The 27567-nt window shown below is 48.1% G+C and overlaps 2 protein-coding genes across 4 annotated transcripts; both read left to right on the top strand.

The window, feature by feature from the left end:
• Positions 1-35: 35 nt before the first annotated feature.
• Positions 36-8302, top strand: LOC125712001 (RNA-binding protein FUS-like). The gene is given in 17 exon segments (XM_048981573.1): positions 36-191; positions 694-730; positions 942-993; positions 1090-1156; positions 3202-3304; positions 3498-3760; positions 4191-4258; positions 4260-4327; positions 6237-6271; positions 6770-6802; positions 6891-7000; positions 7091-7220; positions 7309-7401; positions 7500-7569; positions 7655-7734; positions 7818-7920; positions 8217-8302. Coding segments are annotated over 17 exon segments (1362 nt in total). The 5' UTR covers positions 36-181; the 3' UTR covers positions 8257-8302.
• Positions 8303-26705, top strand: LOC125711434 (collagen alpha-1(XXVI) chain-like). Of its 3 annotated transcripts, XM_048980314.1 has the most exons (15): positions 8303-8931; positions 9542-9716; positions 10648-10701; positions 12158-12261; positions 21012-21073; positions 21365-21488; positions 21615-21731; positions 21861-21962; positions 23436-23513; positions 23720-23772; positions 24432-24494; positions 24782-24817; positions 24964-25008; positions 25177-25258; positions 25441-26705. In XM_048980314.1, exons 2-15 carry the CDS (start codon positions 9565-9567, stop codon positions 25599-25601), a joined length of 1233 nt encoding a protein of 410 aa, XP_048836271.1. In that variant the 5' UTR covers positions 8303-8931; positions 9542-9564; the 3' UTR covers positions 25602-26705. The 3 variants fall into 3 exon arrangements, with proteins under 3 accessions (XP_048836271.1, XP_048836272.1, XP_048836270.1); XM_048980313.1 differs by lacking the exon at positions 8303-8931 and having other exon boundaries at positions 9389-9716; XM_048980315.1 differs by lacking the exons at positions 8303-8931; positions 10648-10701 and having other exon boundaries at positions 9388-9716.
• The last annotated feature ends 862 nt before the right edge of the window (positions 26706-27567 follow it).

Below are 27567 nucleotides of genomic sequence, written 5' to 3'. Positions count from 1 at the left end.
CTGCCCATAACACGACGTACAGCGCAATCGCAGTGGTAAGGAACGCATCATAGCCGGAAGTTGGTAGTTTCAACCGGAAGGTCGGAGTTCATAAGATCCGCATTGGGCGCCTTCATGGTGTCGGGTTTTTAACGTGAAATAGTTTAAAAGGTGGAGTAGTGGTTTTATTACGAGCTGCAAAATGGCTTCTGGTAAGTTTTTGTGATTCAATATCATATCGGTCTTTATTTGTACATTGAACTTTCGTGAGATGCGTACGAATTTGAATTTAAGCGCCCTTGCGGCGAATGGTGGGGTTACCCGGTGTTTTATGGGCCGGCGCGCGGTCTGTAGATTTCAGTGCCCCCCTGCCCATCGCATGATCAACCTGGCACTAATAGACTCATATCTCTAGTTGCCGATAGTGATCATCTTGCTTAAGAATATGTAGTTTGGTGCTGGGTCGTATTTGTCCACCATGTTTGAAGGCGTGCTAGGCCTCAGACCACGCCGGCGCATGGTGGCGCGTTTTGTGCGCCGCATTCTTCGTTTTGGGGTAATCGAGAGGTGGACCTTCGCTGGCGTTCACGGTTTCTTGATCGCATTTGTCATCTATCGCGGGCACATATTCATGCCCAGGTTCCCTTAAAGTGGCAGAACCGTCTGATAAACTACACCCAGTATGTCTCCCTGACCGATTTCCTCTTTCCGCAGAATCTGGTTACGGTCAGCCTGGCGCTCCACAGCAAAGGTACGGTCACAGACTGAGTTGATATGTATGGTATTACCGAGATGCTTCACGTATACTAAGCCAGAGGATGTACTCCTGTCACGACACAATGACTAGCGGGCTTTGTGGGGGGGCGGCCTGGCGCTCAAAGTCGGCATCGGCGCTATGCTGCTAACTACAGAAATCTTACATGTGGCTGTAATCTAAACATTTTAATGTTTTCTTCTTGAAGTTATGCATCTTACGGCGCGCCTCCTCCCCAGGGCTATCAGCAGAGTGCGCAGGTACGTGCTTTCGATCTTAGTATCGGACCGTAACCGATCAGGCCGGAGTCGGGAGTTGGCCGAATAAAAATCTTGTGCTGTGCTTTTGCTGCGTAGGGCTACGGTCAAGGGAGTGATGGATCATCGCATGGTGTTCAGAGCTATGGCAGCTACGCACCGTCTGGTAAGTGATCGCTTCTTTGACGTGGTATCTTCTATGGTCACATCTTGAAATGCAGTCTTTTGAGCAATAGTGGAAGTCTAATACATGACACGCCCCCAAAACAGCAGTCCTTTACTTGTTTTTGTAGAGTCTGACCTTTATAGCGTCATAGAATTGACAAGGTTTTGTATATTGTGAGGTAATACAACCCATATGGATCCTACTCCTATGGTGCTTAACTGGCTCAGCCATCATGCTGAGGCCATACATTGGCAGAGCGAGACTCTTAAGGCTGGTTCACACATCTCCGTACACATGCAACACTCGCATATCCACTCTGCGTTTGCAGACACGGAAACATTCATAGTTCTCTGGTCACATGTGACCAACAGTTCAGCATTTCCCTACCAGTACCAGAACGATACCTTGATTTTAATACCGGTTCCCGAACAACATTTTTGTTCAGTACCAGTATGTTTGTAAATCTATTTCAGCAACAACAAGAATACATTAAACATCACAGCGCTAATCTTTTATTTGAATAAGTCATCTTGTTAATTATTGGTTAGCTACTGGGGGATCACTTACGATCATAATGGGACACAGCCTTTTATTTATGTTTTACTGGGGCTCTCAAGTTTCATCAAATGTTTGGAGTGAGATTGCATCTGACTCACGGTCAATGCGTGACACTCTACAGCCCTGCCTACTGCATTCATTGGATCCTGCTCTTCAAGTTACCGCTTGTCTGTACTCTGTATGTGTGCATTCATGTAATAACATGTTTGCAGCGGGATCACACGCGACCAGTGCTATTTTCTGATTGGCTGGTAGATGGCTATTAACTCTAACTCGATCAGAACATCTATGAACATGGCAGTAAACTCCACTCCTTATGCCTGCACCTTGTCAATTAATTCTATTTATCGGGACACCTTGCTGGGCATTACGTCTTACTTCGGTGAGCGTGTGAACTACTTGAAATGCATGTCAGTTCGTGAGACGTGAGAGAACGGATTTTACTTGTATGACCTGTGACGTGTATCAATAAATCTGGCCGGCAGATCGATCTTTCCTTTTCAACTGAATAAAAGACGATGTTATCCTGGTGCACTGGCACGATTCACAGGTTAAGGTATTCAATCTTATTAGGGTCCAAAAATAATACCATCTACTGTCTTTTCTGCACTTCTACATAATGTATATGTTGGTGCTGGTGCTTGTGGTCAAGCAGTCGGCAAATTTATCACTGTAAGCACTGCCTCATTAATGCCGCTGAGGAACTGAGTCAGACCGAGTTCCAATGATCTCGCTCACACACACATGCATACATATGCACGTCACTCCTGTCTCCAGGTGTTTCACATGATATACAACAATGTGGTCCGCCACTCTATGGGGGAACTATATGCAAGTCGCCCTTGTGCGGCCAGTCATAAAATTTTGTTGCACTGTCTTCAAAAATTGTAGCAAAATGCGACTAAATCGTTGCAGCCTGGAACCCTGTGGAACCACACTTTTGATTTATCAAGCTTTTTTCTATATATATACCATGCGACAATGAAAAACAATACAAATGCCAACCGCTTCGCGGGTTTGTCTCTGAGCATGTTTTTCCTCCGATCTTTATGAGCTATTCGTGAAATGTTACATTAGACAGCCAGTCACCACACGTACCACAGCAGTGAAGTTTGAGTCCGTTTCTCTGTTTTACTAATTCGCAGAGCCAGCTCACAGGGCTGCCAACTTCGGTTAGCTGGCTGGTGTGAGATTTCCGATTCGAGGCAGGCCTACACTCACATGCAGACATTTACATTGATGTCCAGTTTTACTACCTTGTAAATAGTTTGTGGGGTTTGCAAACGACCTCAACGCTCGTCAGAAGCATCCATGTTGGTGTTTTAATGCGGACGTTAGCGAATCGACTATGTGCAATGTGGGCCCCCTCCCCCCAGGCTGGCGAGGTTTATCAAGGGGTACGGCAACAGGATAAATGATGCATAGTCAAGCCTTGTGGATGGAAAGGTTGAGAGAACTCGTCTTGGTTAACCTCTGTTCCCAAACAGAGAACTACGGACAAAACACCCAAGCCTATGCTGGATCCTATGGACAGCAGTCTCAGACCGGCTATGACGGCTACGGCCAGCAAGGCTCAGACACATCCGGAGGGTAAGATGTTCTTCTCGCTTGTGCCCCCTACTGGGTGGCTCCCTAAAAAGCGATTACTGGTCAATAGTTACACTAGTCTGCCTGACCTGTATAGGTATTGGGCAGCTAATTCCATGGCATTGCGTTAAGTCGCCCCATTGGTCATTTTTGAGCCAATGTTATTGGCCGACACGCGTCATCTTGTATCTTGAAGGTACAGAGAGAGATCCTCGTCGTATGGACAGCAGCAGCCGCAACCGCAGGCCTATGGACAGCCACCTCCACAGCAGCCGGCGTCCTATGCGCAGCCGCAGCCGACAGCCTATCCCCAGCCGCAGCCGGCGTCCTATGCGCAGCCGCAGCCGACAGCCTATCCACAGCCCCAGCAGCGGCCTCAAGGCTTCGGCCAGCAGGGGTCCTACAGCCAGCAGCCCTACGCCGGCAAGCAACAGGGGGATTTTGGACGACGCAACAATTGTACAGTGCCTTGCCGTTTTTACGCTTGATTTATGCTTATGGTGTTTTACAAAAGGGCAAACGTGTAGCTCAGCGGGCTAAGCCTCCGATTGGAAGGTTCAAGCCTGGCGGGATAGTCACGGACCTTTGGGCCTTTGAGCCGGGCCCATCACACCCTGCTCCATGGGCATCGCTGCAAGTGGCTGCCCTTCACAGCCAACTTACTCTCAGCTACATATGTGTCTGTGTGTCATGGAGAGCAAGATGGTGTAGGCAAAAGGGGAATTTCCCCACAGGGATCGATAGTGCCATTGTTATTATTGTGTTTTAATATTTATTGTTCTTCTGTTTGGAGCTCCCCGAGGACAGGGTTTGAAAAAGCTGAACATGCAAGCTAATCTGACCCTTAAGTAATCCTGGCTGCTCCTGATAGCCTGCCTTCTTCCTGCAGATGATGATGATGATGATGATGGTGGTCAGGGCATGAGAAGATATGGGGGAGGCGATGACAGGTCTGAGGGGGTACCGAGGCAGAGGGCGTGGGGGATACGATCGTGACGGAAGAGGTGGCCCCCCACCCGGTATGAGGTAAGTGCGCGTTCCCGGCCCTCTGAGGTCCCCTCCTGCTCTTCCTCCATGCCACCCACGCACCCACACGGCGCCATCCGGAAGCAGGTCCGTGTGTTCGACACCTCTGCTGTGCGTCGTCCAAATGGTGCTAGTGTCATACCTGTGTGTTACTGCACTCCCCCCCCCCCCCCCCTCCACAAAAACAAAAATCTTGAAAAAACTTTTGTCTGAGACCCAGGTCAGCATGTGAATTGAGTCTTAATGGTGATTTGTAGGAAGGGGTTTTGCTCTTCGTGTTTCATGTCTGAGGTTCCTCTAAGCTGTGCTGTGTCCTGGTTCGCTGCTGTCGGAGGGTGGAAGTGGATGGGGATGGACTTTGGGGGTTTTCTCATGTGCCGGAGCTTCAACTTGTGAATTGGGGAGGGGGGGGGGCTGTCCCTCTGCTTCTTGGTGGAGGTGTGATATGAATTATTTAAAGAAATTGTAATACTTTTTGTGAAAGGTGCAGTTATGGGGTATCAGGCCGCTGGGACACTGGCCACTGGGCCAGTCACATGACCAAGATTCATTCACTGTTACTCTAGCCTCATCCCGCAGTCGGGTTGCTGTGTCTGAGTGCCACTGTGACTTGACTGATGGCTGAATCGCCTGGGACCCTCCAAGGATGATGTAGGGGTATGTGTGTCTCTTACGGTGGCAAAGTCTTACGGTGGCAAAGTCTTACGGTGGTCTTAAAATGAGCGCCAGGGTGGGTGGTGGTCATATCTGTTTAGAGAAGGTGACTCTGTTTCTCAGTTGCTCAAACTCGAAGCTACGTGTAGGGGGTGTTGGATTAAACTGGGCCCACTCGCTCTCTCAGGCCTGCGGAGCCTGACAATCCATATCAGGTTCGCCCACTAGGTGGCGTCGTTTGCTGTTTGAGACCAGGACTGTTTTACAGCAGTAAAACCATGCAGGATTTGTTCTCTGCTGGGTAATCTCATGTTGCACCATGTTGTTTTGGTGATGCTCCCTCCCCAGGGTGAGTTGGCTGCCGATGTTGCCTTAGAAAGCGGAGCTCGGGAGGGGTATGACCGCTGCAGACTGTTTAGTGCCTCTCCAGTGGCTCTGGGGCAGAATGTACTGGAATAACTGGCAATAGTAACGGTACGCTTTGTGAAAACAGTATGCTTCCTTGCCCAGGCAGGCCTGTGAGTCTCCTGCTTGTGACTTTTCAGCATATCAGTGACCGCAAGCAGGAAGGTATGATCGTTGACCTGGCAGATGAGGAGGGAGGGGGGGGTGTTTTCTCCACCCTGTTATGTCCCCCGCTCTGCGAATTCACACTGTTTGGGTTTCCGCCCTTGGGTAAAACTTTCCTGGGGGAAAATTTTGAATTTTTCCACAAGCTTCAGAGTAACTGACATCATCTGCAGTTCATACACCAGTGTCTGTCATGGAGTTCTGTGTTTTTTCTCTCTTAACTTGGTCTACGTTTTATACCACAGGTTTCAAAGTGAATGCAATTAAACTTGGACCTCTTCTGTTGGAGCTCAATTTAATCTCTCAAATTGGAAGAAAATGTCATGACATTGTGTTGGGTGATGCTGCTATCTAGAAAAACCTTTTCAATGCAGTAAAAACCAAGGTAACCTCTGGTTGGTCGATTTGAAAGTCAGGTAAAAATGTAACATTGTGTTACTGATCGGCCATTGGCCTGTGGGATTATTTGGGTTGACAACCTGAAATCTCATTGGTCATTTACCCCTCAAGGATTGGCCCAAGGATTGGCCAATGCAAATGGGGAAAGTCTCATGGTGTAAACTGGTATAAAACAAAAAAAAACTCCCCAAAACAAAAAAAAACTCCCCAAAACAAATCTGGAAATGGGAGCACTGGGTTCGGTGTGACAAAGGAAGGCATCATTTCTTCGATTTTTCCTCTACAGAGGTGGTGACCGTGGTGGCTTCCAAAATTACGGTGGTAAGTGACAAGTATCAGAACCGTTTCCATGGAAAAAAAAAAAGTCTTTTGGCAAAGAACAGGACTCCAAAAGCCACAGTTTGTCCTTGTGTCCATACATAAACCACTCCTACTGTCCTAGGGTCCTCGTTTTGACATGCCGTAATTTTCTCCCCTGTTTACATGTAAAACATTAAAATCTTCCACGGTGGTATTTTATTGCATGTTGAAAGTGGCAGCTTTTTGCCCCAGAAAGGAAGTGAACATTGTGTGAAGGGGAACTTGCCGTAGCCCACAAGCAAGCTGGTGGTTTCTCAGTAGACTGTTCTCAAATAGTGCTGATGGCACAAGGGTCGGCTGATCCCGTAGGAAACTCAGGGTGCCGATTCACGAGCACCTTGTCGTCAAGCCCAGTCAGAGCTGTCTAGCTCAAAGGTAGTGAGCTCTGTAGTCATGTGTTTTTGTCCCTTTCTACAGATGTTTTATGCCGTCCTCTCTGTCCTTTTTGATGTTTTTCAGGGACCAGAGATTATGGACAAAAAAACGATTCTGGTAGGTTCCTGTTAAAGCCTCCCCTAACCCCACCCCCACATTCCCCCCGGGCCTTAAAGGTGTGATTGATATCTCTCCTGTCCACCAGGGGGGGACGAGGACAACTCGGACAACAACACTATCTTCGTCCAGGGTCTTGGAGAGGATGTCACCACCCAAGAAGTTGGGGACTTCTTTAAGCAGATTGGCATCATAAAGGCAAGATGTCCGCTGCTTTGCTGCTACTTGGTCTGTGGTCTCCTATCTTCCTCTGGCTCCTAGCGTGCTTGACGCATGTCTCTTCCACAGGTAAACAAGAAGACGGGGCAGCCCATGATTAACCTATACACCGATAAGGCCACGGGCCAGCTCAAAGGGGAAGCCACGGTCTCATTTGATGATCCACCCTCTGCCAAGGCTGCTATCGATTGGTTTGACGGTAAGCGCCGACCCCCCTTCCCAATAGGCCGCTGTTCTTCGGAAACATCCTGTGTTCGTAGTATTAAACTAGCAATTTTTCTTTACAGGGAAGGAATTCAAGGGGCGGCCGATCAAGGTGTCTTTCGCTACCCGCAGGGCAGAATTCTCACCCCGGGGTGGGGGCAGAGGAGGCCGTGGAGGTGTGTGTTTGTGTGTCTCTGTGTGTTTTTGAACTGCTGCTTTGGAGAGTGAAGCCCTGCTAACAGATGCTGCCCCGTCCTAATGGTTCTGTTTTCAGGTTACCGAGGTGCTCGTGCAGGCTTTGGAGGGTTTGATATGAGGGGTGGAGACTGGCTTTGTCCAAACAGGTAATGTATGTGTATCTGTGTAGGTTACGTGCCATCTGAGTTAAAACACTAAGAGAATCCGCTCTTTGCCCCCCCCCCCCCACAGCTCTTGTGGCAACCTGAACTTCGCCCGACGGTTTGAGTGCAACAAGTGTAGCACTCCTAAGCCGGCGGACAGCTTCGGAGGTACGGGAGCCGTCTTCCGTGCGTCTTCGGCCTTCCGTGTTGTGATGGGCCGTGCTCGTTGGGAAAACGTATTTCTTTTGCAGAGCGTGGAGGTCGGGGCGGCTTTGGAGGCGACCGTGGCGGGTTCAGAGGCCGCGGGGGCTTCCGTGGGGGTGACCGTGGAGGTGGCTTCAAGATGGGGGGCAGGTAGGTGGCAGAGATGTGAATTATAGTCATTTTTAATGCTCCAGTACCAAACGAGTAAAAAAAAATTTAAAAAATGCATTGCTTAAGGTGGCTGCATACAAGTTATATCAACTGAATCAGCATCATATATGCACAGCGATGTACAAGTGGTGATTATTGTACTGGCCATGTGCTGAAACAGTCCCCAAGGGAAAATGTGTCTGTACTGATCTCATCCCCTTAAGGCTTTGGTCACTAGGGGGCTCACTACCTGCATTCATTAGCACCTCAGAGACGGTTTATTTTGTCTTTTTCAGAGGTGATTACAGAGAAGAAAGACGAGACCGGCCATATTGAGGCTGTTTGTGTCCCAGAGCGGGTTTTTTTTTTTTGTGGTGGGGGGGTGGGTGGGGGGTGTTCGTACCTTTCAGCTGTTTAATCCCATTTGTTCACTCCTAACCTGTCTGACGTTGATGTGCATCTACTGTGTAACCGCTTTCAGGGCTGCAGTGGTGTGGGGGACAGAGACCGAGGGTGGGGGGGGGGCTTTTACTTTTTCCTGTTGTAGTTGGTTAAAGTTTGAAGCATGACGCTTGTAAGATGCAACGTTAACATGCCTATTGTACAACAGCTTTTACTTCAGTTTTTTTCCTCAGATATTAAACTGATACTCTTAAATTGTTGTGTTTTCATTTCTGGAAATGTCTGGTCTCTCTGCAAATGAATGAAAAGCTCACTACTGATATTCTGAGAGAAGTTGTTACAAAACGGTTTGCCATTGTATGTGTATCACGCGAGCCCAGTGCCATTTTTACCAGGTAATACAACTTAGAAAGGAAACCTAAAGGAGTCACGTTTTCCGTTCCCGCATCGCCTCTTGCAATATGGTGACCTCGTGTGGTTGAAATGTGTAATGACAGACGGTATCCTTATGGAGGAAGTCTGTCACTGAAAAGAGACCGCGCACTGGGCTGGTGGCTGTAAAGGGAGTCGTCCAGCTCAAATGCTCATAAACGCCCCTACCCAAAAAAAGTAAGAAACGTTCTAATTCTTGTATGCACAATCGCAGGTGATTGTGTCAAGGCGCATTTGTAATGTTGACTTGAATCAGTAAATTTACTCGATATGATCGATATGTTATTTGTCCTGGTAGAACCAGAAACATTTTAATCAGGGTACCATAATTTTAGGAACACAGTGGAACTGTTTTTAATTACTTAATGTGTTTAAAATAATTTTTAGTTTAATTGAGACGTTCATTTTAGTTAAGATGGGTGTTGACGTCTCCTCCCGAGGTCCCCCTCCCTGGTTGGTTTTCTGCTGCCTTCCTAGTACCGCAACGTGCACAGCTGCGAAACTTTTTTTTAATATATATATATATATATATATATATATATATATATATATATATATATATATATATATATATATATATATATATATATATATATATATATATATATATATATAATTCCTTCAGCGGGGGCTGGGGGGAGACACCACTGGCGCATATACCAGTAACATAATACGCTATAGTGAAAGTAGTGGTGCAGACCAGAGCAGCGACGTTGCCGGTTGCGGACAGGAGAGCCTCAGTCTGCACAGCCTTTAGGGGCTCTCTCTAAGCTCCATTCTCTCTAAGCGCCCATCGTTGCCGTAACCGTCATGGCACTGCTGCCATTCATCATCTGCATCTGGATGCTCTCCCCAAGTCTGTCAAGTGGGACCAGGTTCGTTTACAAGTTCCCTGGGTCGGCGGTAAAATACATCCCGTCGGAGCGATGCGCTACCCCCCCAGGTGGCAGCTCACACCACAGGTAAGACCATAGTCCAGGTAGGTGTGAGGTGGTCTCCAGTGCGTTTCTGCTGTCTGAACATTTTTTTTTATTCACTACTGGACCTGTGGCATTTGCTAAGAAATAAGATGCACCAGTATACCTCTTGGTGCGTAGTGAAGTCCAGGCTGGCTGTCAAAAGATGCGACGGGATATACCTACTGCCGCCTCCTGGTATTTACACAGGGTTTAAAAGACTTTCCCTGGCACATTAGTCATCGTATGTTGCATATTTTTCTCGTAGTTTCCTGATCGGGAACCATTCCACTTATCCACAATGCACGTGTTTTCGGTCTTGTGTCAGGAGATATCCCGGGTCCCAAGCGGCAGACCAAAAAGCCGCCTGCATTTGTCACTAAGCCTCGGATATTGGGGGTTTTCATTAGCTGCATTTATCGATCCCAACTCTGGCTTCCGTCTTCAGAACCAGACGATATGCTTATTTGGACTTTCTGTATAACAGAAGGGAGACAGTCGAACCATAGCCTATAATCCCAGGTGTTATTACCACTTTTTGAAAAATAATGTATGTTCAGCTGCTGCCACCTTAGGGCTTCTGGTGACGATTTATAACAATGAAAACGAACTACATTGCAGGCTATATGTTTCTGCGACCATTAGCCTAAATTAAGGCTTTTAAAGGTAAGTGTCGTGTCCGTTGTATAAAGTGTTTTTTTCTCTTTTAACATTCACAAAAACATTCGTAAAAGTATTGAAATTATCTTATTTTCAGTCTATTGTCAGAGAGCCATGTGTGACCGTGGTTAGTTAGCCTACAGACAATGACAGCATTCTCCCGAGAAAGCGTTCTCTGTAAATCTTCAGTAAATCCCATTGCTGTATGGGACGTGCCTTTTTGGAAGAAGTGAGAGGGCTGTGAGCAGAGCTGTCCCTCATTTGCCTTCCCCTTTAGAAACTGGTGCCAGTACACCGTGCTGAAGACCGTGTCCTGCCAAGTGCACAACAGGTACGTTGAAACACTAAAGTTAAGGACGGCCACTTCATGGCGAGGGTAACACAACCCTAGCGTTTAGCCAAGGGCTTCGGTAGTATATAGAAATTCAGCGGTGGATGTGGTGAGCTGTGTATGTTGTTGTCGTTCATTAAAAAAACAGACGCACATGCATACACACATCTGCTCTGCTATGCAATAACACCCGCTGATCTCAGGGGACCTTTTTCATTTTGGGGTGCTGTAATTTTTGGTTATCTTATTTAAGAGCCCACAGAAATGGGTATAATTAGTAAAACATATAACATTTTTCCCGGCATGCAAATATCTCTTGGCCCAATCCTGGTGCTTATTTATGACAGCATTACCGAACAACAATGGATACCGATCCACAGTGTCTATAAGGAGAGAGATAACCCTCTAATTGAATTCTGTTCATAAAAAGCTTTGGGGAAAACTCCACAAGGCAGTAATATGTTTATAGGGTACATAAAGTTCTTTTCTTTAAATACCATCTGTTAGACGATGATGGTTGACAAGCAAACACAGCTGGGATTCGGTTGCTGGAAGAAACTGCTGTGGTTGACCTCTGGAATGATGCATGGCAGTTAGACAACAGAGCAGAGCTACACGAGCCACACCCGAGGGCTGCCATGTTGCTGATGGACTGTAAACTCTCTGAGCGAAAGGTCTGTCCTACGACGGGATGCAGATGCTAATGTTCGCCAGTCTTTCTAGTCACACCGCCTCTGGTAATGATGGGCGTGGGCACGTTATTGAAGATTTACGGGTTTGTTTGAACCCCCTCCCCCCCCCCACCCCTGTTAGTTTACCAATCACAAATTTCCACTCTCTTGTTCTCCATATCTGAGGTAGTAGATAACACTGTTTGGTCTAGGACAGGCGTGGTTAATATTACCCAGAAAGGGCTGCTGTGTGTGCAGGTTTTCGCTGCGACTCCCTAATTAGATTACTAATTAGAGGACTGATGGGCTGAAGAGTCCTCACACCTGGAGTGTGAACAGCTGACGTAAAAGGTGATCCCAAAAACCTGCATACACACCGGCCCTTTGCGGATAAGATTGGCCACCCCTGGTCTAGGAGAACGTGTCTCCAGTTATTGGGTGAAGATGGGCATCTTCTTAAGCAATGCCTGAACACGCAAAATAAGCAGATTTATAAACGCAAGGAAAATATGTACGATCAGGAGCAGGCAGATAGGAAGGATCGGTCTCTCAGTCTCTCCTTTTGGTGGCCAAGCCTGAGCACAGCCACATGTCTGCCGCAGTGAGGAATCCCGGTTCCGGAGTCACCACCGAGGTTTAAGCCAAATGCATGCGTCGGGGGCGAAGCGCGCGCTGGCAAGGTCCTCGTTTGTATCAAGTGAACAAAAAGGCTTTTTCTTGGCGGGACAGACCTGAGCGCAAAAGCAGGGTGGCGGCCTTGGTTTCAACAAGGGCTTCTGTGTCAGTTACAGGCCCCGGCTCCTGCCCACGTACCATGTGGGGTACCGGCAGGTGATGGCCCTGGAGTGGCGCTGCTGTCCTGGCTTCATGGGCGAGAACTGCAGTGAGGGTAAGCTGGCTACGATCCGCTGCGTCTCTGGCACTCTGTTGTGACCATGGAGGAGATGGCTGTCCTCTCCCAGACTGTTCTGCTGTGGCAGTGAGACATTATGGGAGATTTTGAAACCTGTGTGGACAGGGATTATCATGCACTGTGGAGCAGTGTTTCCTAACCCGATCCTCGCAGACCCACAGCCGGTCCATGTTTCTGCTCCTCCCCAGCTCTCCACCAGGCAGGTTTTTGTTCCAAAACCGTGGGCTGTCACTGGGTCCCCGTAGACCGGTTTGGGAAGCACTGCTGTAGAGTGGGGATAGTGTCAGTGCTGATGTCCTGTGCCTGGTCTAGTAGTTTGGGCTGCACCTGACCCTCGCCCCCCCCCCTCCCCCACCTGCTGGAAAAGTTCACTGAGCCAAACTGAGTCAGTGCTGACTGGGTATTGTCTCCCTGCTGGGAGTACATTCCCTGCTCAGAGAGACTCCCCCATAACTGTGCCTATTCCTGGTCCCATTATCTCTCTCACACAACAGGGAAGTCATGGAGGGAGAGGAATCCCTAATCATTCGTGATATTTTATTTTCATCCGTCTGGGAGAGAATCCTGAAAGTTGTCCCAAAGTTGTCAGGGTTACAGGCTATTTCTAAACTCCTCATATATTATTGATGATGATGATGATGATGATGATGAAAATCCTGTGAATGGGTATATGGCCATGATGACTGTATGTGACATAAAAAACGTATGTGATATAAAAACAACCAAGTCACTAGCACATTTGATACACTATATGGAATGAAGTACTGGGACACGCCTCTTAATCACTGAGTTCTGGTGTTTCATTCAGACCCATTGCCACAGGTGCGTAATATCCAGCACGTAGCCATGCAGTCAGGTTTACAAACATGCAGTTAGGTTTACAAGATCTCAGTGAATTCAAGCGTGGTATCGTCATAGGATCTTACCTGTGCAATAAGTCAGTTTGTGAAATTTCTTCCCTATTAGATTTTCCACGGTCAACTGTAACTGGTATCATTGAAAAGTGGAAGCAGTTAGGAGTAACAGAAACTGAGCTATGAGGTGGCAGACCATGTAAAGTAGCAGAGCGGGGTCACTGAGGGCTGAGGCGCATAGTGTGAAAGTCGCCAACGCTCTGTTGACTCTAACTGCAGAGTTCCAAACTTACTCTGGCATTAACCCAGACACAAAAACTAGGAGCTTCGCGGAATGGGCTTCCATGGCCGAGCAGCTGCATGCAAGCCTCACATCCCCAAGTGCAATTCCAGGCGTCAGACAGAGTGGTGTAATTCTCACCACCGCCGGACTCTGGGGCATTGGAAAGATGTTCTGTGGAGTGACAAATCATGCTTCTCTGTCTGGCAGTCTGGGTTTGGTGGACGTCAGGAGACTTGCCTGACTGCATTGTGCCAAGTGTAAAGTTTGGTGGAGGAGGGATAATGGTGTGGGGTTGTTTTTCCAGGGTTCCGCTTGGCCACTTAGTTCCAGTGAAGGAAACTCTTAATGCTGCAGCATATACAGATTTTGGACGATTATATGCTTCCAACATTGTGGGAAGAGTTTGGGGAAGGTCCCTCTGTTCCAGTATGACTGTGCCCTAGTGCACAAATAAAGGTCTATAAAGACATGGTTGGGAGAGTTTGGTGTGGAAGAACTTGACTGGCTCACAGAGTCCTGACCTCAACCCCATCGAACACCTTTGGGATGAATCACAGTGGAGATTGTGAGCCAGGCCTTCACGTCTAGCATCAGTGCCTGACCTCTAGGCATATAACGATGAATCACGAATCTGTTAAAAATCGATGTAAATGTATGACGATTTAAACCGGCTGATGTGGAAAATGAATCGCTACTTTAGGAGAACTTCACGGTACTTTAGCAGAAAACTGGTGTTTCATTATGTTTCATTTCACGACGTCAGCTTGACGTCAGATGTCACTGCGTATTCACACCGTCGTCGTACGTTAGTTTTTGGTTTTGACCGAACGTGAGATGGCGAGTGAATTTTAAACTGAGGACACACCCCCCATCTTAAATCGGTGGTGTGGCAGCTTTTTTGTTTTCCGGTAATCGCAAACGAAAACGGCGAGAAAAGCACAGACAAGACAAAAACTGCGTGCAGACATTGTAAAAGACTGATAACATACACAAATAGCACAATGAACATGCTTCAGCATGTCCACCGGCACCACAGTGAGCTCAATTCACCACCGCCAGAGCGAAGATTATTAAAAGGGCAAACCACGCTAAAAAGCTGTACATGCAAGCCTTGGTTTATTTGGTAACGCTTTATTTTAAGTGCACCTTCATAATACATTCATAGAACATTCAGTGCACCTTCATAACGCATTCATAGAACATTCAGTGCACCTTCATAACGCATTCATAGAACATTCAGTGCACCTTCATAACGCATTCATAGAACATTCAGTGCACCTTCATAACGCATTCATAGAACATTCAGTGCACCTTCATAATGCATTCATAGAACATTCAGTGCATCTTCATAACGCATTCATAGAACATTCATAAGCAGCATGCACGTACACCTTAACATCCTAACATCCCTTAACAGCTTTAATGTACATTAATTGTTACATTAATGAGCATTTTACAAATGCTCTTCTGGATGAATGGGCAAAAACTCCCACAGACTCACTCCAAAATCCTGTGGAAAGCCTCCCCAGAGGAGTGGCAGCTGTTATAGCTGCAAAGAGGAACCAGCTCCATATTAATGCCTATAGATTTTGAATGCGATGTAGGCGCAATATTTTTGTCCATACAGTGTATCTCACAATGGCTTGTGCCAAACGTGGCATCTTGCTGTGTGAGACAGCATCACCTTTTCCCTCAAATCTCGAGGCTTCCCGTCCTTGGCGTACTAATAAGCTGCCTCTGTCTCTGGGCCAGAGGGCCCCCTGCAGGTCAGCCACTTTCGTTTCTGCTACAACGTTTAGTTAGATCTCATGGACCTTCTTGTAGTCACCAAGCGTGAGGTCATAGACCCATTCGGACCGCCGGCTTCGTACCATGATTTACCAGCCGTTGGACTCAGACGAGACTGTGGACAGATTGAATAATCAGGCAGAACGCTACAGCCTTTGTTCTCTGAGCAGGGGGGGCTGGGGGGGGCACTGGGATGAAAACTGCAGATCTCAGGACCCTTGAACACTCCATCCCACCCCCATCTAACAGCTGCATGTTCTGCTGCTTGTGGTCTGAGTGTAGAACCTGTACTGTCACAAAGTGGGGGTGTTTTGGGAAAATGAAACAGGACTGTCATCATGCTCAGGAGGGGAAGGGGAACAGCGAGGGGTCTGTCGGTGACCTAGTCTGTCATTGGCCCGGTCTGTCACAGTGGGGGTCTGTCGGTGATCCGGTCTGTCACAGCGCGGGTCTGACACGTCGCTGGCTGTTTGCTGTTCATGACCGTTTTCATGCTTAGCTTAGAGTCAAGATCAAACACGAATGATTTCTTTTATCCCTAAACTTTAAAAGCTCTGCTATATTACTTCTGGCACATTAGCGTGTGCTTACCAGTCCGCTTCATAAAATTCTCTCCATTTATAGTAACGTGTGGCTTCCTAATTAAGCGAGGCGGCGTGGCGTCGGCCACCAATCCCTGCTTATGAAAACCATCTACAAGCCTTTCTGTGCAGAAAAAACCATCAGCAGAGGTAATTATTGTTTCGTGAGTTATGACAACAAGGCCTGGAACAGATTTGATAAACAGACATAGTCGGCATTAGACATAACATGTTGGTTGTGATCAAAAGAGATGCTTTGGATGTCAGAAGTGTGTGACGTAACTGAAGGGAAAGGGTGTGTGAGAAACGACAAACACTGAGGATGTGTGTGTCAAAGCTGCCACTGTCCTCCCTCCCAGATGGTTCTGTGGGGCTGTTTTGGTCCAGAACCTCCACGGAGGTGCTACCCCAGTGAGACCCTCAGGAAAGCCTGGCTGACGCTGACATGTGCCTTTTCTGCTGCTCTCTCTCTCTCTCTCCGTGGCACCTGGAGGTGGATCTGGTTGGCGGTGCACAGTGGCTCACAGTCTGGCTCAGGTCCGCCAGCTGAGCTTCGCCTGATAACCTTAAATGCCTCTGCTGTGGTAAATAAAATGCCGACTGTGACCATTTTAAGGCAAATCTCCGGCCCTCGTTCCCGCTCCTCTCGTTCTCTCACTGGCTCACACACTTTGCCTGCATTTCCTGTAATTAGCATTGGCGCTCTGTGCCTCGCTGTCCTGTTTCTTACAGCAGACCGAAGAGCGTGGTGTGTGTGTGTATGCATGTATCTGTGTGCCCATATGAGTGTGTGCGTGTTTGTGTGTGTCTGTGTACATTTGTGTGTGTGTGTGTGTGTGTGTGTGTATGTGTGTGTGTGTGTGTGTATGTGTGTGTGTGTGTGTGTGTGTGTGTGTGTGTGCGTGCGCACATACCCCTTAACACGATCTTGCTCCCCAGCTGGCTTTTGGATGCTTACTGCCCATTGCATAGTTGCATTCCTATCGCATGAGAGGACAGGAGAAATGCAAGAGAATCATTTGAAAGGTCACATTACTGTGTACCACTGCTATCATCATGCCAGGCTGTTTTTTCGGTGGGGGAGGGGGGAGTGCTGATGTACAAACATTAGTGAAATAACGTAATGGGAAAATAATTCCTGAGAACATTCACAGAGAGGGGCTTTTTTTAATCCTCATGGTCCCACAGGATGACGGGAGTAGCAAAGAGGCAGGTGAGGCAGCAGGGTGAAATGGACCCCTCCCTGCTTGTTTTTGTTTGGGTGACCCTCCTGTGTGTGTGTCCATGTTTCAGAGGGGGTGTCACCGGCCTCCTAGGGCAGAATGTTTTCACAGGATGGAGGGCAGAGGTGCCCGGATACACCCCCTGCCTGCATTTTTGGCTCACATAACACTGGCTCAGGATCAGATCCTCCCCTTTAAATTGCAAGTGCTGTTTCCCAAGATGCCCTGGGCGTTCCCCAAACTACACACTTCCTTAGTTATTATAGAGCCTGTGTCTCTTGTTGGTCAGAGTCACCTCTTAGCAGAAGCACCAGTGGGGTCTGGAACGCCCCAGCCAGCGGGCTGGGCTGACCCGAGCCCCGAATCTCCGGTACCCCTTCCAGGTGCCAGCTGTTTAACTCCAGCTGTTAGGTCTTTCCTCTTACTTCCAAAAAATGGTTCCTGTCTCTTACTGCTCCCGGCTGGCCTGTCCCGCAAGCAGCTGTCCGGGAGGCTCTACCGAAAGAATAAATCTGACTAGGGCTGGATTTACCAGACCTGGGACGGCTGGTATGGTAGGACACAGGGTTGCAGGGTATTGGAAAATACCTGCATTTAACCACCGAAAACATGTGCAAGCCTTTCCAATGAAAAGGTTCATGTCCATAAAGAGTTTGTCTGTTTCAAAAAGGATCACAAGAAACACAAGAAAGAGGATGCCTGTATTCTTTACGAGTATGTCTATATGCAAAGTGAGTAGCCAAGTGCCAGTGAGGTGTGCAGGTACCAGCATGCCCTGCAAGTAACTCTAGTTCCTTCTTGTATTGTTTTTGTTAGTACATCCATCCATCCATCCATTTTCCAATCCGCTTATCCTACTGGGTCGCGGGAGGTTGGAGATCAAATGTCTTAAAATGAGGGTCTTTCCAGGTAAGTGGACTTTCAGTGGATGTCAAGCTTCTGCTTTTAGAGCCATTCACCAAATAGGTTTCAGATTTAGGGAGAGAAACTGCGATAAAAGAATCTGTTGCTGGACATCGTGGAGTGAAATGTGTTTATGTCGTAGCCGCTTTGAAGCATTTGACCCAAGATGGATGGTATTACAAGAAGATGGCCCATGCAATTAATCGGGTGTTTTGATACAGGCGTGTGGCTCTGTGAGCTAAGCCTGTGCGCCTGCGATCAGAAGGTCGCTGGTTCAAATCCAGCCGCAGCACATCTGCGGGTCCTTGAGCGAGGCTCTTAACCCTCAGCTCCCTGTGCGCCGCTACGGATGGCAGCCCTTCACAGACAACTTACTCTACAAAAAAAAAAAAGAGCAAGTTGAGGGCAGCGTAAAGACAATTTCCCCACGGGGATCAATAAAGTATCAGTTATTATTATTAATCATCCATCCATCCATTTTCCAAACCGCTTATCCTACTGGTTCGCGGGGGGTCTGAAGCCTATCCCGGAAGCAATGGGCACGAGGCAGTATTATTAATCACAATTTTTAAAAACGATCATTTGACAGCCCTACAATATCCATAAGGAGTATGTGTGTGTCCCTACAGAGTATGTCTGTGTCCCTACAGAGTATGTTTCTGGATCCTCCTCTAACTGTCCCTCACCATCTTGACCTTGACTTTGACCTACGGGAGACAGGATAGGAGCATAGAACCGTCATACTGGCTGTTCTGGCTGTGTTAGTTCGGGTAATAGGGAGTTTCATTTGTGTATGTTGAATTGTTCTTATCCTCTGTGGAAACCTTAACAAAGGCCGTGTTAGAAACTCCCCTCAGACATTGTGAGGAAACGGCAGATTGCTTTAGCAGACGTTTCCTGCCATGGTTCCTTATCCTGGACTAGAATCTCTATCTTCTGAAAGAGGCCTAAACATTCTTGAATTATATAGAATATAGAGACGCTGTACAGCTGCTGTACCATGACTTGCATGTGTGTCTTAAGAGAAAGTCCCTTCGGAAGGATCAGAACCCCAGAAATTCACTCTTTCATAAGCTGCTTTAAAGTGTCCAGATACTTAATGAAAAGAATTGATGTGCAAAGGCATCACACAGAGAATCCCCTATTCCAGTTCCGACACACTCCGTCTCTGGCCTCTAGGGGGCATGCTTCTCACTCTGCTTTTCCTGGGGAGGTCAGTCCACGGCAATGTTAGACTGGGCATCTTGGGTAATTGACCTGAGCTGTCCCGTGTGTGTGTGTGTGTGTGTGTGTGTGTGTGTGTGTGTGTGTGTGTGTGTGTGTGTGTGTGTGTGTGTGTGTGTGTGTGTGAAGGAGACGGAAGGGGGGGGTTGTTATGGTGGGTGATGATGTCATTTATTAACTTCATCTTCTCTAATTCTGCCCCGGAAAGTTCTGCACCTCAGGGGTGGTTCTGTGGTTCAGTCCTAACAGTACATTACCTAGATACAGCTGGAAACAAATAATGAGTGTACCGCTGAGATCACGCAGTGCACTATTACCATCCCCTTTAATCTTCGGTTTGCTGGGAGGTGGGGAGACGTAGAACCCCCCCCCCCCCCCCCCCCCCCAGGACGATGGCTGAAAAGCTGCTGAACCATGGAGGCTCATTATCTTCATGGAAGCGATTCTGTTCCCATAAAGGCAGGTTCAGGATAAACATGCGGTGAATATCTGGTGCTGTGAGTCTTCATGCACAGCATTCTGAAGTCCTCTGGCTCCCGTAAATGATTTGTTTGTGTGAGTACTGGACGCCTCTTTCTTAAGCAATTTAGAATCTTTACGGCTTTTTCTGATTTGCGGACCCGGTCGAGCTCCGTTAGCTGAGCTCTGGGGGTCTCTCGCACCCCCATGACCTCAGCTCCAGGTAACAGTGATACTGATAGCTGTCATTTTGTTTTTTTATAATTAACATCCCTGTCAGATACACGGGGGTGGGGGCAGATAGTGCCTTTTCGTCCCCATGTGGCTTCTCTCTATCATACCCCCTGCCTGGCTCTCGATTTAATCCTCCCCCCTGGGGCAGATGAGCTGATGTAGACCACTCTCTGGTCAGGTGTTTATGAACCTGCTGAGTTTGAGGGCAGTCTGTCAGCCAGTAACACTTACCTGTGTGCATGGAGGGGCGGGGGGAGTGAACTGGGCACTCAGGCAACTTGTAATCAGCCTCAGGCCCCAAACTGCATCATAAAGATCTCTGACGGTGGATTTACCTGCAGTGACAGTCTACTGCTCAGGGCCCGACCCCGTTATTAGGACCCTGTCGGCTTCCTCCCATCTTCCTGCTGCGAGGGGGCGCCATCGGGGCAGACTGCCACTTGTTTAAAGGGCACGCGACATCCTCTCTCTCTTGGAGGATAAGGATATAACTGAAGGCACTGACAACCCCCTCGACGGGCCCCCTGCCGCTGCCGGCTCCAGTAATTAGGAAGATGTGGGACCACAGGGTGGTACATGATTAGTTGAAATGGAAGCACTGGGAATTGGCACACTGGACTGTGGTACCATGGTGTCGGGGGGAAGGGTGTTTGTGGTGGGCCCTGAGCTGGGTCCATTGTGTGTTCCTGCTGTCTGGGCACATGCTGGGATTTGCCAGTGAGCAGACAGAAAACAAGCCCAGGAGAGGGGGGGGGGCAGTGTGCTTTCTGTTACCCAGAAGCCACTGCGGTGCTCATGGTGCCCCGAGGGGCCTGGCTTGTTTTTTCGAAGCTAGGGGGTTTGGGGCTGCCACAGACACACAGGCCTGAGGATTGTCATCAAGGCTGGAGCTTGGAGGGGATCCAGTGTGATATGCCCCCCCCCCTCCTTATCTTGGTACCTCTAACATCCTGCCTTTCTGCTAGGAACCCTCTGACCCCCTGAAAAGCTGGCACAGGGGGGAGGAGGCTGTAGGAAACACGGCTGGCTGATCTGCCTGTTGTACCTCCCTCATGCCGGTTTAAAATGCTGCTCTGTTATCGTGATGGGTTTTCTGACCACTGTGCATGTATCTGTGAGTCCGAGGCTTGAGATGGTCGTGGGTCTAAGAGTGTCTCTCTCTGTTTCATCTCCTCAGAGTGCTTGAATTGCACCAACTACACCAACATGACGGACAGACTGACCCACATCGAGTCCAAGGCAAGTGCAGATGGCCCTCCAGGCCACTGGAGGCAGTGCTCCATGATTGCTGAGGTCTTAGACAGAGCCTCCCAGCCCAGAAGCTTCCCCCATACCATCTGAGTGAAAAAGCATCCCCATCAGATTGTGTGTGTGTGTAGCTGTGTGTCATTGTGTGTGTGTGTGATCCTTTCTTTACAGGCTGAATTAACACCTTTGAAGTAACACCTTTGACAACACCTTTGACAACCCATATTTCTGCCATCACGAGGGGGCGCTCTCTCACCTGTCTTCCGCTGCTTTCGCCTCCAGATAAAACAGCTGGAGAGCACTAAACCTCCTCCATCTGTTAACGGCCTTCCTGAGGTGTCAACCGAGAACGAAGTGGATAGACCTCACCCCACCCCTAGTGGCCCCCAGGGGCCCCACCTGCCAGGTGAGCTGGTACCCAGGGCTAACATCATTCTGGAAGTTCCCCTCCCTTCTGTCCTGTTCTGATGTAATCAGGCCCCATACCGGTGCACCTCCTGACCCTCCCTTGTAACCACACTATATACTTCAGGACCCAGAGGCCCCCCAGGTCCACCTGGACCTCAAGGAAACCCTGGGTCAATTGGCTTCCCAGGACCCAAAGGAGAAATGGGCCCCGCAGGACTGCCTGGCCCAGTAGGCAACCCAGGTGAGTCCCTCCCCCCCACCTCCCTCCAAGGTCTTTAACATCTTAGCCCAAATCTCACAGCATCTCTCCAAATCATATCGTTTTGTTTCCTGCCAGAGGAGATATGATTGGTTGCCGTCATTTTCACAGGGCCAAAAGGAGACCAAGGATACCCAGGAGAATCCGGGCCGCCAGGACCCCCAGGCCTCCCCGGGCCGTTGGCTCGCTCTCCTGTCAGAGGAGATATGTTCGGTCAGTACCCCCACCCCCTTCAGACATACACCATGTGATTCAGTCATCAACCATGTGCAGTGCGACTTTACACGGAAGCGGAAGAGAAGGTGGCATTGCTAGGGTCGCATGGCGGATGCCAGACCGGCCCTGGCAAAGCCGACGGCCCAAAGATTGCTCTCGCTTTCCCCAGACCAGGTCACGGTTGTACCTTCAGAACTGTACCAGTAATAATGTGCCTGTTTGCAGAGGTGGATAGTTCAGGTCCAGAGAGTACAAATCCAGACCAAGATTTTGTTTCAACCAACCATATGAGCATAAAGAGTCATAGTGACAGAGTACGCAACTGGTTGGTTGAAACAAAATCGTGGTCTGGATTTTTACTCTCTGGACCTGAACCATGCACCTCTGCCTGCTTATAACTTTGCTGCAAGACCTGCTACATGACTTTGTTTTCTTAGGCCAGTGTGCAATTCCTGTGTGCAGTTACATTTAGTAATGTGTTTATCCTTTGTAATCATTAAGTATTTCTGTGTAGATAAATGACATTTAAAGGAACGTCTGATGCTACTTGAACAATATTTTGGGCTTGAATTAAACAACAATCTTTTTTTTGTTTAACTTTTAAATGTGCTCAGTTTGGGCATTTTAAGGTTGACAGCCATGATTGTGTTTCATTGTTGGAACACTAGAGGGCAGCAGACCCCGCCTCTGGCAACTCGTCTCGCAAGCTGCGTTTAATTTGAAGCCGCCTTTGTTGAGGACTGGTCTTGGGCCGCAGTCGGCCTGCTGTAAATCAGACCCAATTTGTAACCTGTCAGCACTGCAGCCTGATTTTGGAAAGCAAAGATTGGCTCTCGGGCCAAAAGACTTTTAGAAAAAAACAAAGCCTTTTAAATGAATCCCCATGGTGTCAGGCTACTTCACGCTGACTGCCGGAGCTCCAGAAATGAGATCCAGAGGGATCTCTGTGCTCCCATTTATGTGGACAGCTGGGTAATTTGCAGGTGCGTGTTGCCCCCCCCCCCCCATCCCACCTCAGCAGAGAAGGAGGAGGAGGGCAGTCGACAGGTGCTTGGTTCCTGGGTCATGGGAAAGCACTGTTCTCGGGCCTCCATCATTGGAGCAGCAAATCAGCCATCCCAGAAAAACCAGTGGCCCCAGTAAAGGAGCATGGGTCCCATTAAATGCTGCATTTTGTGTTTTTTTTTTTTCCAAAGTTTTTGTTAGGTTTTAATCATTTAAAAACCGAAGGACGTTTCTCATCTTTCATTAAGATCATAAGACAAGATAACTTGAGTCGTGTTGCCCTTGGGGGGCAACCGGGGTGTGAAAATTGTGTGAAGTAACAGGAGACCAAAGAGCCCTGTAAGACAAACCACTTGGTGGTTTTTCTCCTAAGTTACGGTATCATGTGCACGCTGTACGTGTGCCACTTTCCCACAGACATTTACCACGTTCCTCTTGCTTTCCTTTTTCCTTTTGTTTTGAAAGATGAAGATGCTCCTCCTTTGCATGGCCCCCCTGGACCCCCCGGTCCTCCTGGGCCTCCAGGTCCCACTGGGCTCCCAGGTAACCAGTCTGCACATGAGAGACATCCTCAGACACTTTAATGGCTACTGGGGTCACTGCCCACATCCACTCACTGTACTTAACTGGGGACAGCTGTGCAGAATCTGCCGCTGGCAGTGGCGTTTGGTCCCAAGAACACTCAGACACTAAAAACACACTGTCAGCACCTGAGAAAACGGTCTGTGCTCATCTGTTATATGCCACAGGCTCCCCGGGACCCGCTGGAGTGCCAGGCATTCTGGGCTCGGTTGAACATGACGTGAGTACGGTGACATTCTCTGTGTGGTGAGATGCTGTGTGGACTTTGGGCCACATGCTGCTGTGTGTGATAGAGAAATGCAGTTTTTTTCCTTGTGTGTATGTGTGTGTGTGGTCCAGGTATACCTTGCGTTGTGGGGAGTCAATTTTTTAACTTATGGGGACCAGTTTCCTTTGTTTGTTTACTTATGGGCATGGTTAGTGCTGGGTAGGGGTTAAGGTGGTCATAGTTAGCATTAGCATTTTTTCCATAGAAACGAATGAGCGGTCCCCAAAAAGATACAATTACACGCCTGTGTGCGTGCGTGCGTGCGTGCGTGTGTGTGTGTGTGTGTGTGTGTGTGTGGGTTTGCATAGATCACATTTGAGGACCAAATTGTCCCCAAAGTGCGGTAAAACCTGAAACCTTTTTGGGTCACTTCAGGTCCCCATTTGGATAACCTCAGTTTTATAAAAATCTGTGAATGCAGTAAAAAAATTAAAAATGCCAAAAGTATTCAGGTTGGTTACTTATGGTTAAGGTTAGGGATGGGTAGAAGTTAAGGGTGTTGTGATTGGGATTCCCATAGAAATAAATGGACGGTCTCCATTTAGATAGGTAGACCAAATTGTGTGTGTGAGTGTGTGTGTGTGTCTTTCATTTGTGTGCATGTGTTTCAGGGCAAGGAAGGCTATTTGGGCAAACCTGGCCACCCGGGACCCAAAGGAGACCCAGGGTCCATGGTGAGCCCAGTCCTCTTGTTCAGAACAGTCTTGATTAGTTTCCTTCCAAATGAACTGGCACTTAAAGTCTTCGAGGATTCCAGATCTCAATCAAATGTAAATTGGAGCCTAACCTGAATATCCTTAGATGAGGGAAACCTGGTAAATAATTGTTAGTAAACAGAAACATAATCATGAAAACGTAACCCTTCAACATCATGGCTAACGCCATTTAAGTACAGGACTCTAGCTTCCTGTCGAACAGCAGTCACTCGATCGGCCCTGATTTGCTGTTTTACCCCTGCCAGGGACCCCCTGGACTGGTTGGTGAGCAGGGCCTGCCGGTAAGTGGTGAGAGGCAGTTCTGTCGGACTTCACGACAGTTCCATGTGTGACAGCATCATTCTGGACACCGGAAAACAAAACAGGAATATTTCTGGAACCTTTTTAGTTATTCCACAACAGAGTGTCTGTGTGTTTGCATCACCAGGGTGCTCCAGGGCCCAAGGGTGAGCCAGGACAGAGCATAGTGGAGGTGAGGAAAGACGGAGGCGCAAGCACCAAGCCCACAGTCGTGAGCAAACATGGAAATGCTAAGAAACCCAGCTCTTCATGATGTGAATGGCTTGAAACTGGGGAAGGCCTGTGATTGGTCAGAGCAGCCTTGGTCGGAGGGGATAAGTGACAGTGTGGCTCTTTGCAGAGTGAAGCTATACAGCAATTAAGGGAGGCCTTGAAGATCCTGGCGGAGCGAGTTATTATCCTGGAGAACATCGTCCCCCGAGGTGCGTTAAGGCTCAGGTTCCCGCCACTGTTAGGAGCAAATGTTAACACACCACCCATGTTTTCTGAGAGTTCACTTAGGTTTCACTTGGGTTGTGTTTCTGAAGAAGCCTGGTATTAAGTCAAAGGTGCAATCGGTTTCCTCCTTCCTCACAACCTCTTTCCGCCCAATATGTTCGTGCAGAGAGTACGGTGGAACCTGGATCCGGGCAGGATATCCTCAGTGACCTGTCCCTCCTGCCCATGGAACAGGCAAGAAAAGTGGAGACCATTGGCTATTCTTCCTCACTCCTGCGCGCCAGTCACCCAGTTGGGAAGACCAGAGAGAGGCGAAATCGCAACTGACGAATAAAACGCAACTAATCAGCTGGTTGGGGGGGGGAGGGAAGAGAGAGCAGGTGGGGACTCAGAACTCGGAGTACTGGTTTTACTGGAATTGATGGGGAACAGCGAGTGGTCAGGTTTATTCAGATATTGGTGGATATGACTCCTGGCCTTAATCCTGCCTGTTCTGTTTACTGTATCTTCTGTGGATGTCTTAGGATGTGTGATATTAATGCTCTTTTTCACGTTCTTTTCCTTTCTGGTGTTTAACCTCACACCCTGTGTGTTCCCCTCGGTGCCAGGACCAGCTCAGGGCCCCTCCAGCATTAATCAGTATGTGTGCTGTCTCTCATGGTCCCCAACGTGACCGTTTCAGAGCAGACCACTGGTTTCGCTCACCGGGGCTGACAGGGACATGGCAGGTACTGGGGGAGCTGATGCAAGATTTTTCTTCACTTATTCAGTATCAGATTTTATTTCATATTTAAAATCCTTTCTGAAATGTTTGCTTATTCCTCCAGACAGATCACCTGTTTCCTCCCAGACAGACTGCCTTTTTACCCCCAGACAGACTGCCTTTTTACCCCCAGACAGACTGCCTTTTTACCCCCAGAAAGACTGCCTTTTCCCTCCAGAGAGATTGCCTTTCTACCCCCAGACAGACCATTTCTTTGCCCCCAGAAAGACCTCCTATTTGGCCCCAGACAGATAGCCTGTTTCCCCAAGGATCTTGCATTCTTTCTCTTGTCGTTTGAGACCTGCATTTTGTATAGATAATATCTAACTTTGATAAGTATTTTATATATATATATATATTTGTATATACATATATACATACATGTATTTGCTGTAATCTGAGATGGACATACAGTCCAGGCGTGATATTTGGCTGAGTTATCAGTATCACTGAGTTATGATGTAACAGTCCTACAGTTGGGCCCAATGGCTTCTTTTGAGATGCTGGTTATTTGATTGATTTATTGATTGATTGATCTGCCAGCTCCTCATTCACTAGCCATTTAAACACGTATCGCTCTGAAGTCTTCCTCACGGAATGTGTTCCGTCACTGTAAAAGTCATACTGTAACTCCCAGCCACAAATCATTAAAGTTCCTTTTCCCCCCATTACTGTTCTGTTTCTCCTACAACCTCATAGACTCGCCGTCGACTCCTGCAGATCGGTGTCACCTTCACTTCTGAGATGTTTCTTCCTGGGGGTGGAGCTTGCTCCGCGGTCATTCGGGTGGAACATCCTCCCACGCACTTGTGCTTATCCGACTTCAAAGGGAAGCGTTTGGATGGATCCCTGAGTGGCTGTCAGCCGTCTGCGTGGAAGGAACCACGTGTCGAACGGGGGGGGCTTTTTATGTTTTGGCAGCACTTGAGCAGCTCGGGTTCACCATGAAAGGCAGCCCTGTCACAAAACTCTGCAGTGTGATTTCACTGCACGTTTCATTGTTACGATGGCCTGCCGCAGTGCGCCTCTATATGGAGTAACAGCAACAGGCTTCTTCTGCGAAGTGCACTAAACGTAACATTTTTGCTGTTTTTCTACATGTATGTAAATAGTACATGCTGCTACAAGTCCGTGTGAGAAGTTCTTCAGGATTGTTTTGGTTGTGGTGAAGTCGTCCAGATGTTTCAGGGAGTTAGGATCAGGGTTAGACTCTTTTAGACAGCGCTTGTCAGTTTTGTTCTGTTGCTATGGCTAATCTCTTATCCAGTGTTAGGTGTAATGCTCAGAAGCTTACTCTATATTTATGTGAGAAAAGGCGCTTGTGGTTTACGTCACAAAGTATAATTCATCATGAATCGTCTAAATATAGCCTGTATAATACACTGCAATGAGCAGTAGCCAGAAGCGATAATTGACATAATGGCATGACGTATGCGTGCGTTGTCATGTTTGTGTCTGGCTGTGGTACGTCGAACTCTCGTGTAAATGTGTTTACGAGGGGAGCACATCACGCTTGCTTTTGCCATTGAA

This window comes from Brienomyrus brachyistius, chromosome 17 (genome assembly GCF_023856365.1).
Source record: "Brienomyrus brachyistius isolate T26 chromosome 17, BBRACH_0.4, whole genome shotgun sequence".
NCBI lineage: Eukaryota > Metazoa > Chordata > Actinopteri > Osteoglossiformes > Mormyridae > Brienomyrus > Brienomyrus brachyistius.
Note: the sequence above shows the minus strand (reverse complement) of the source record. Positions and strands in the feature narration are given on the sequence as shown.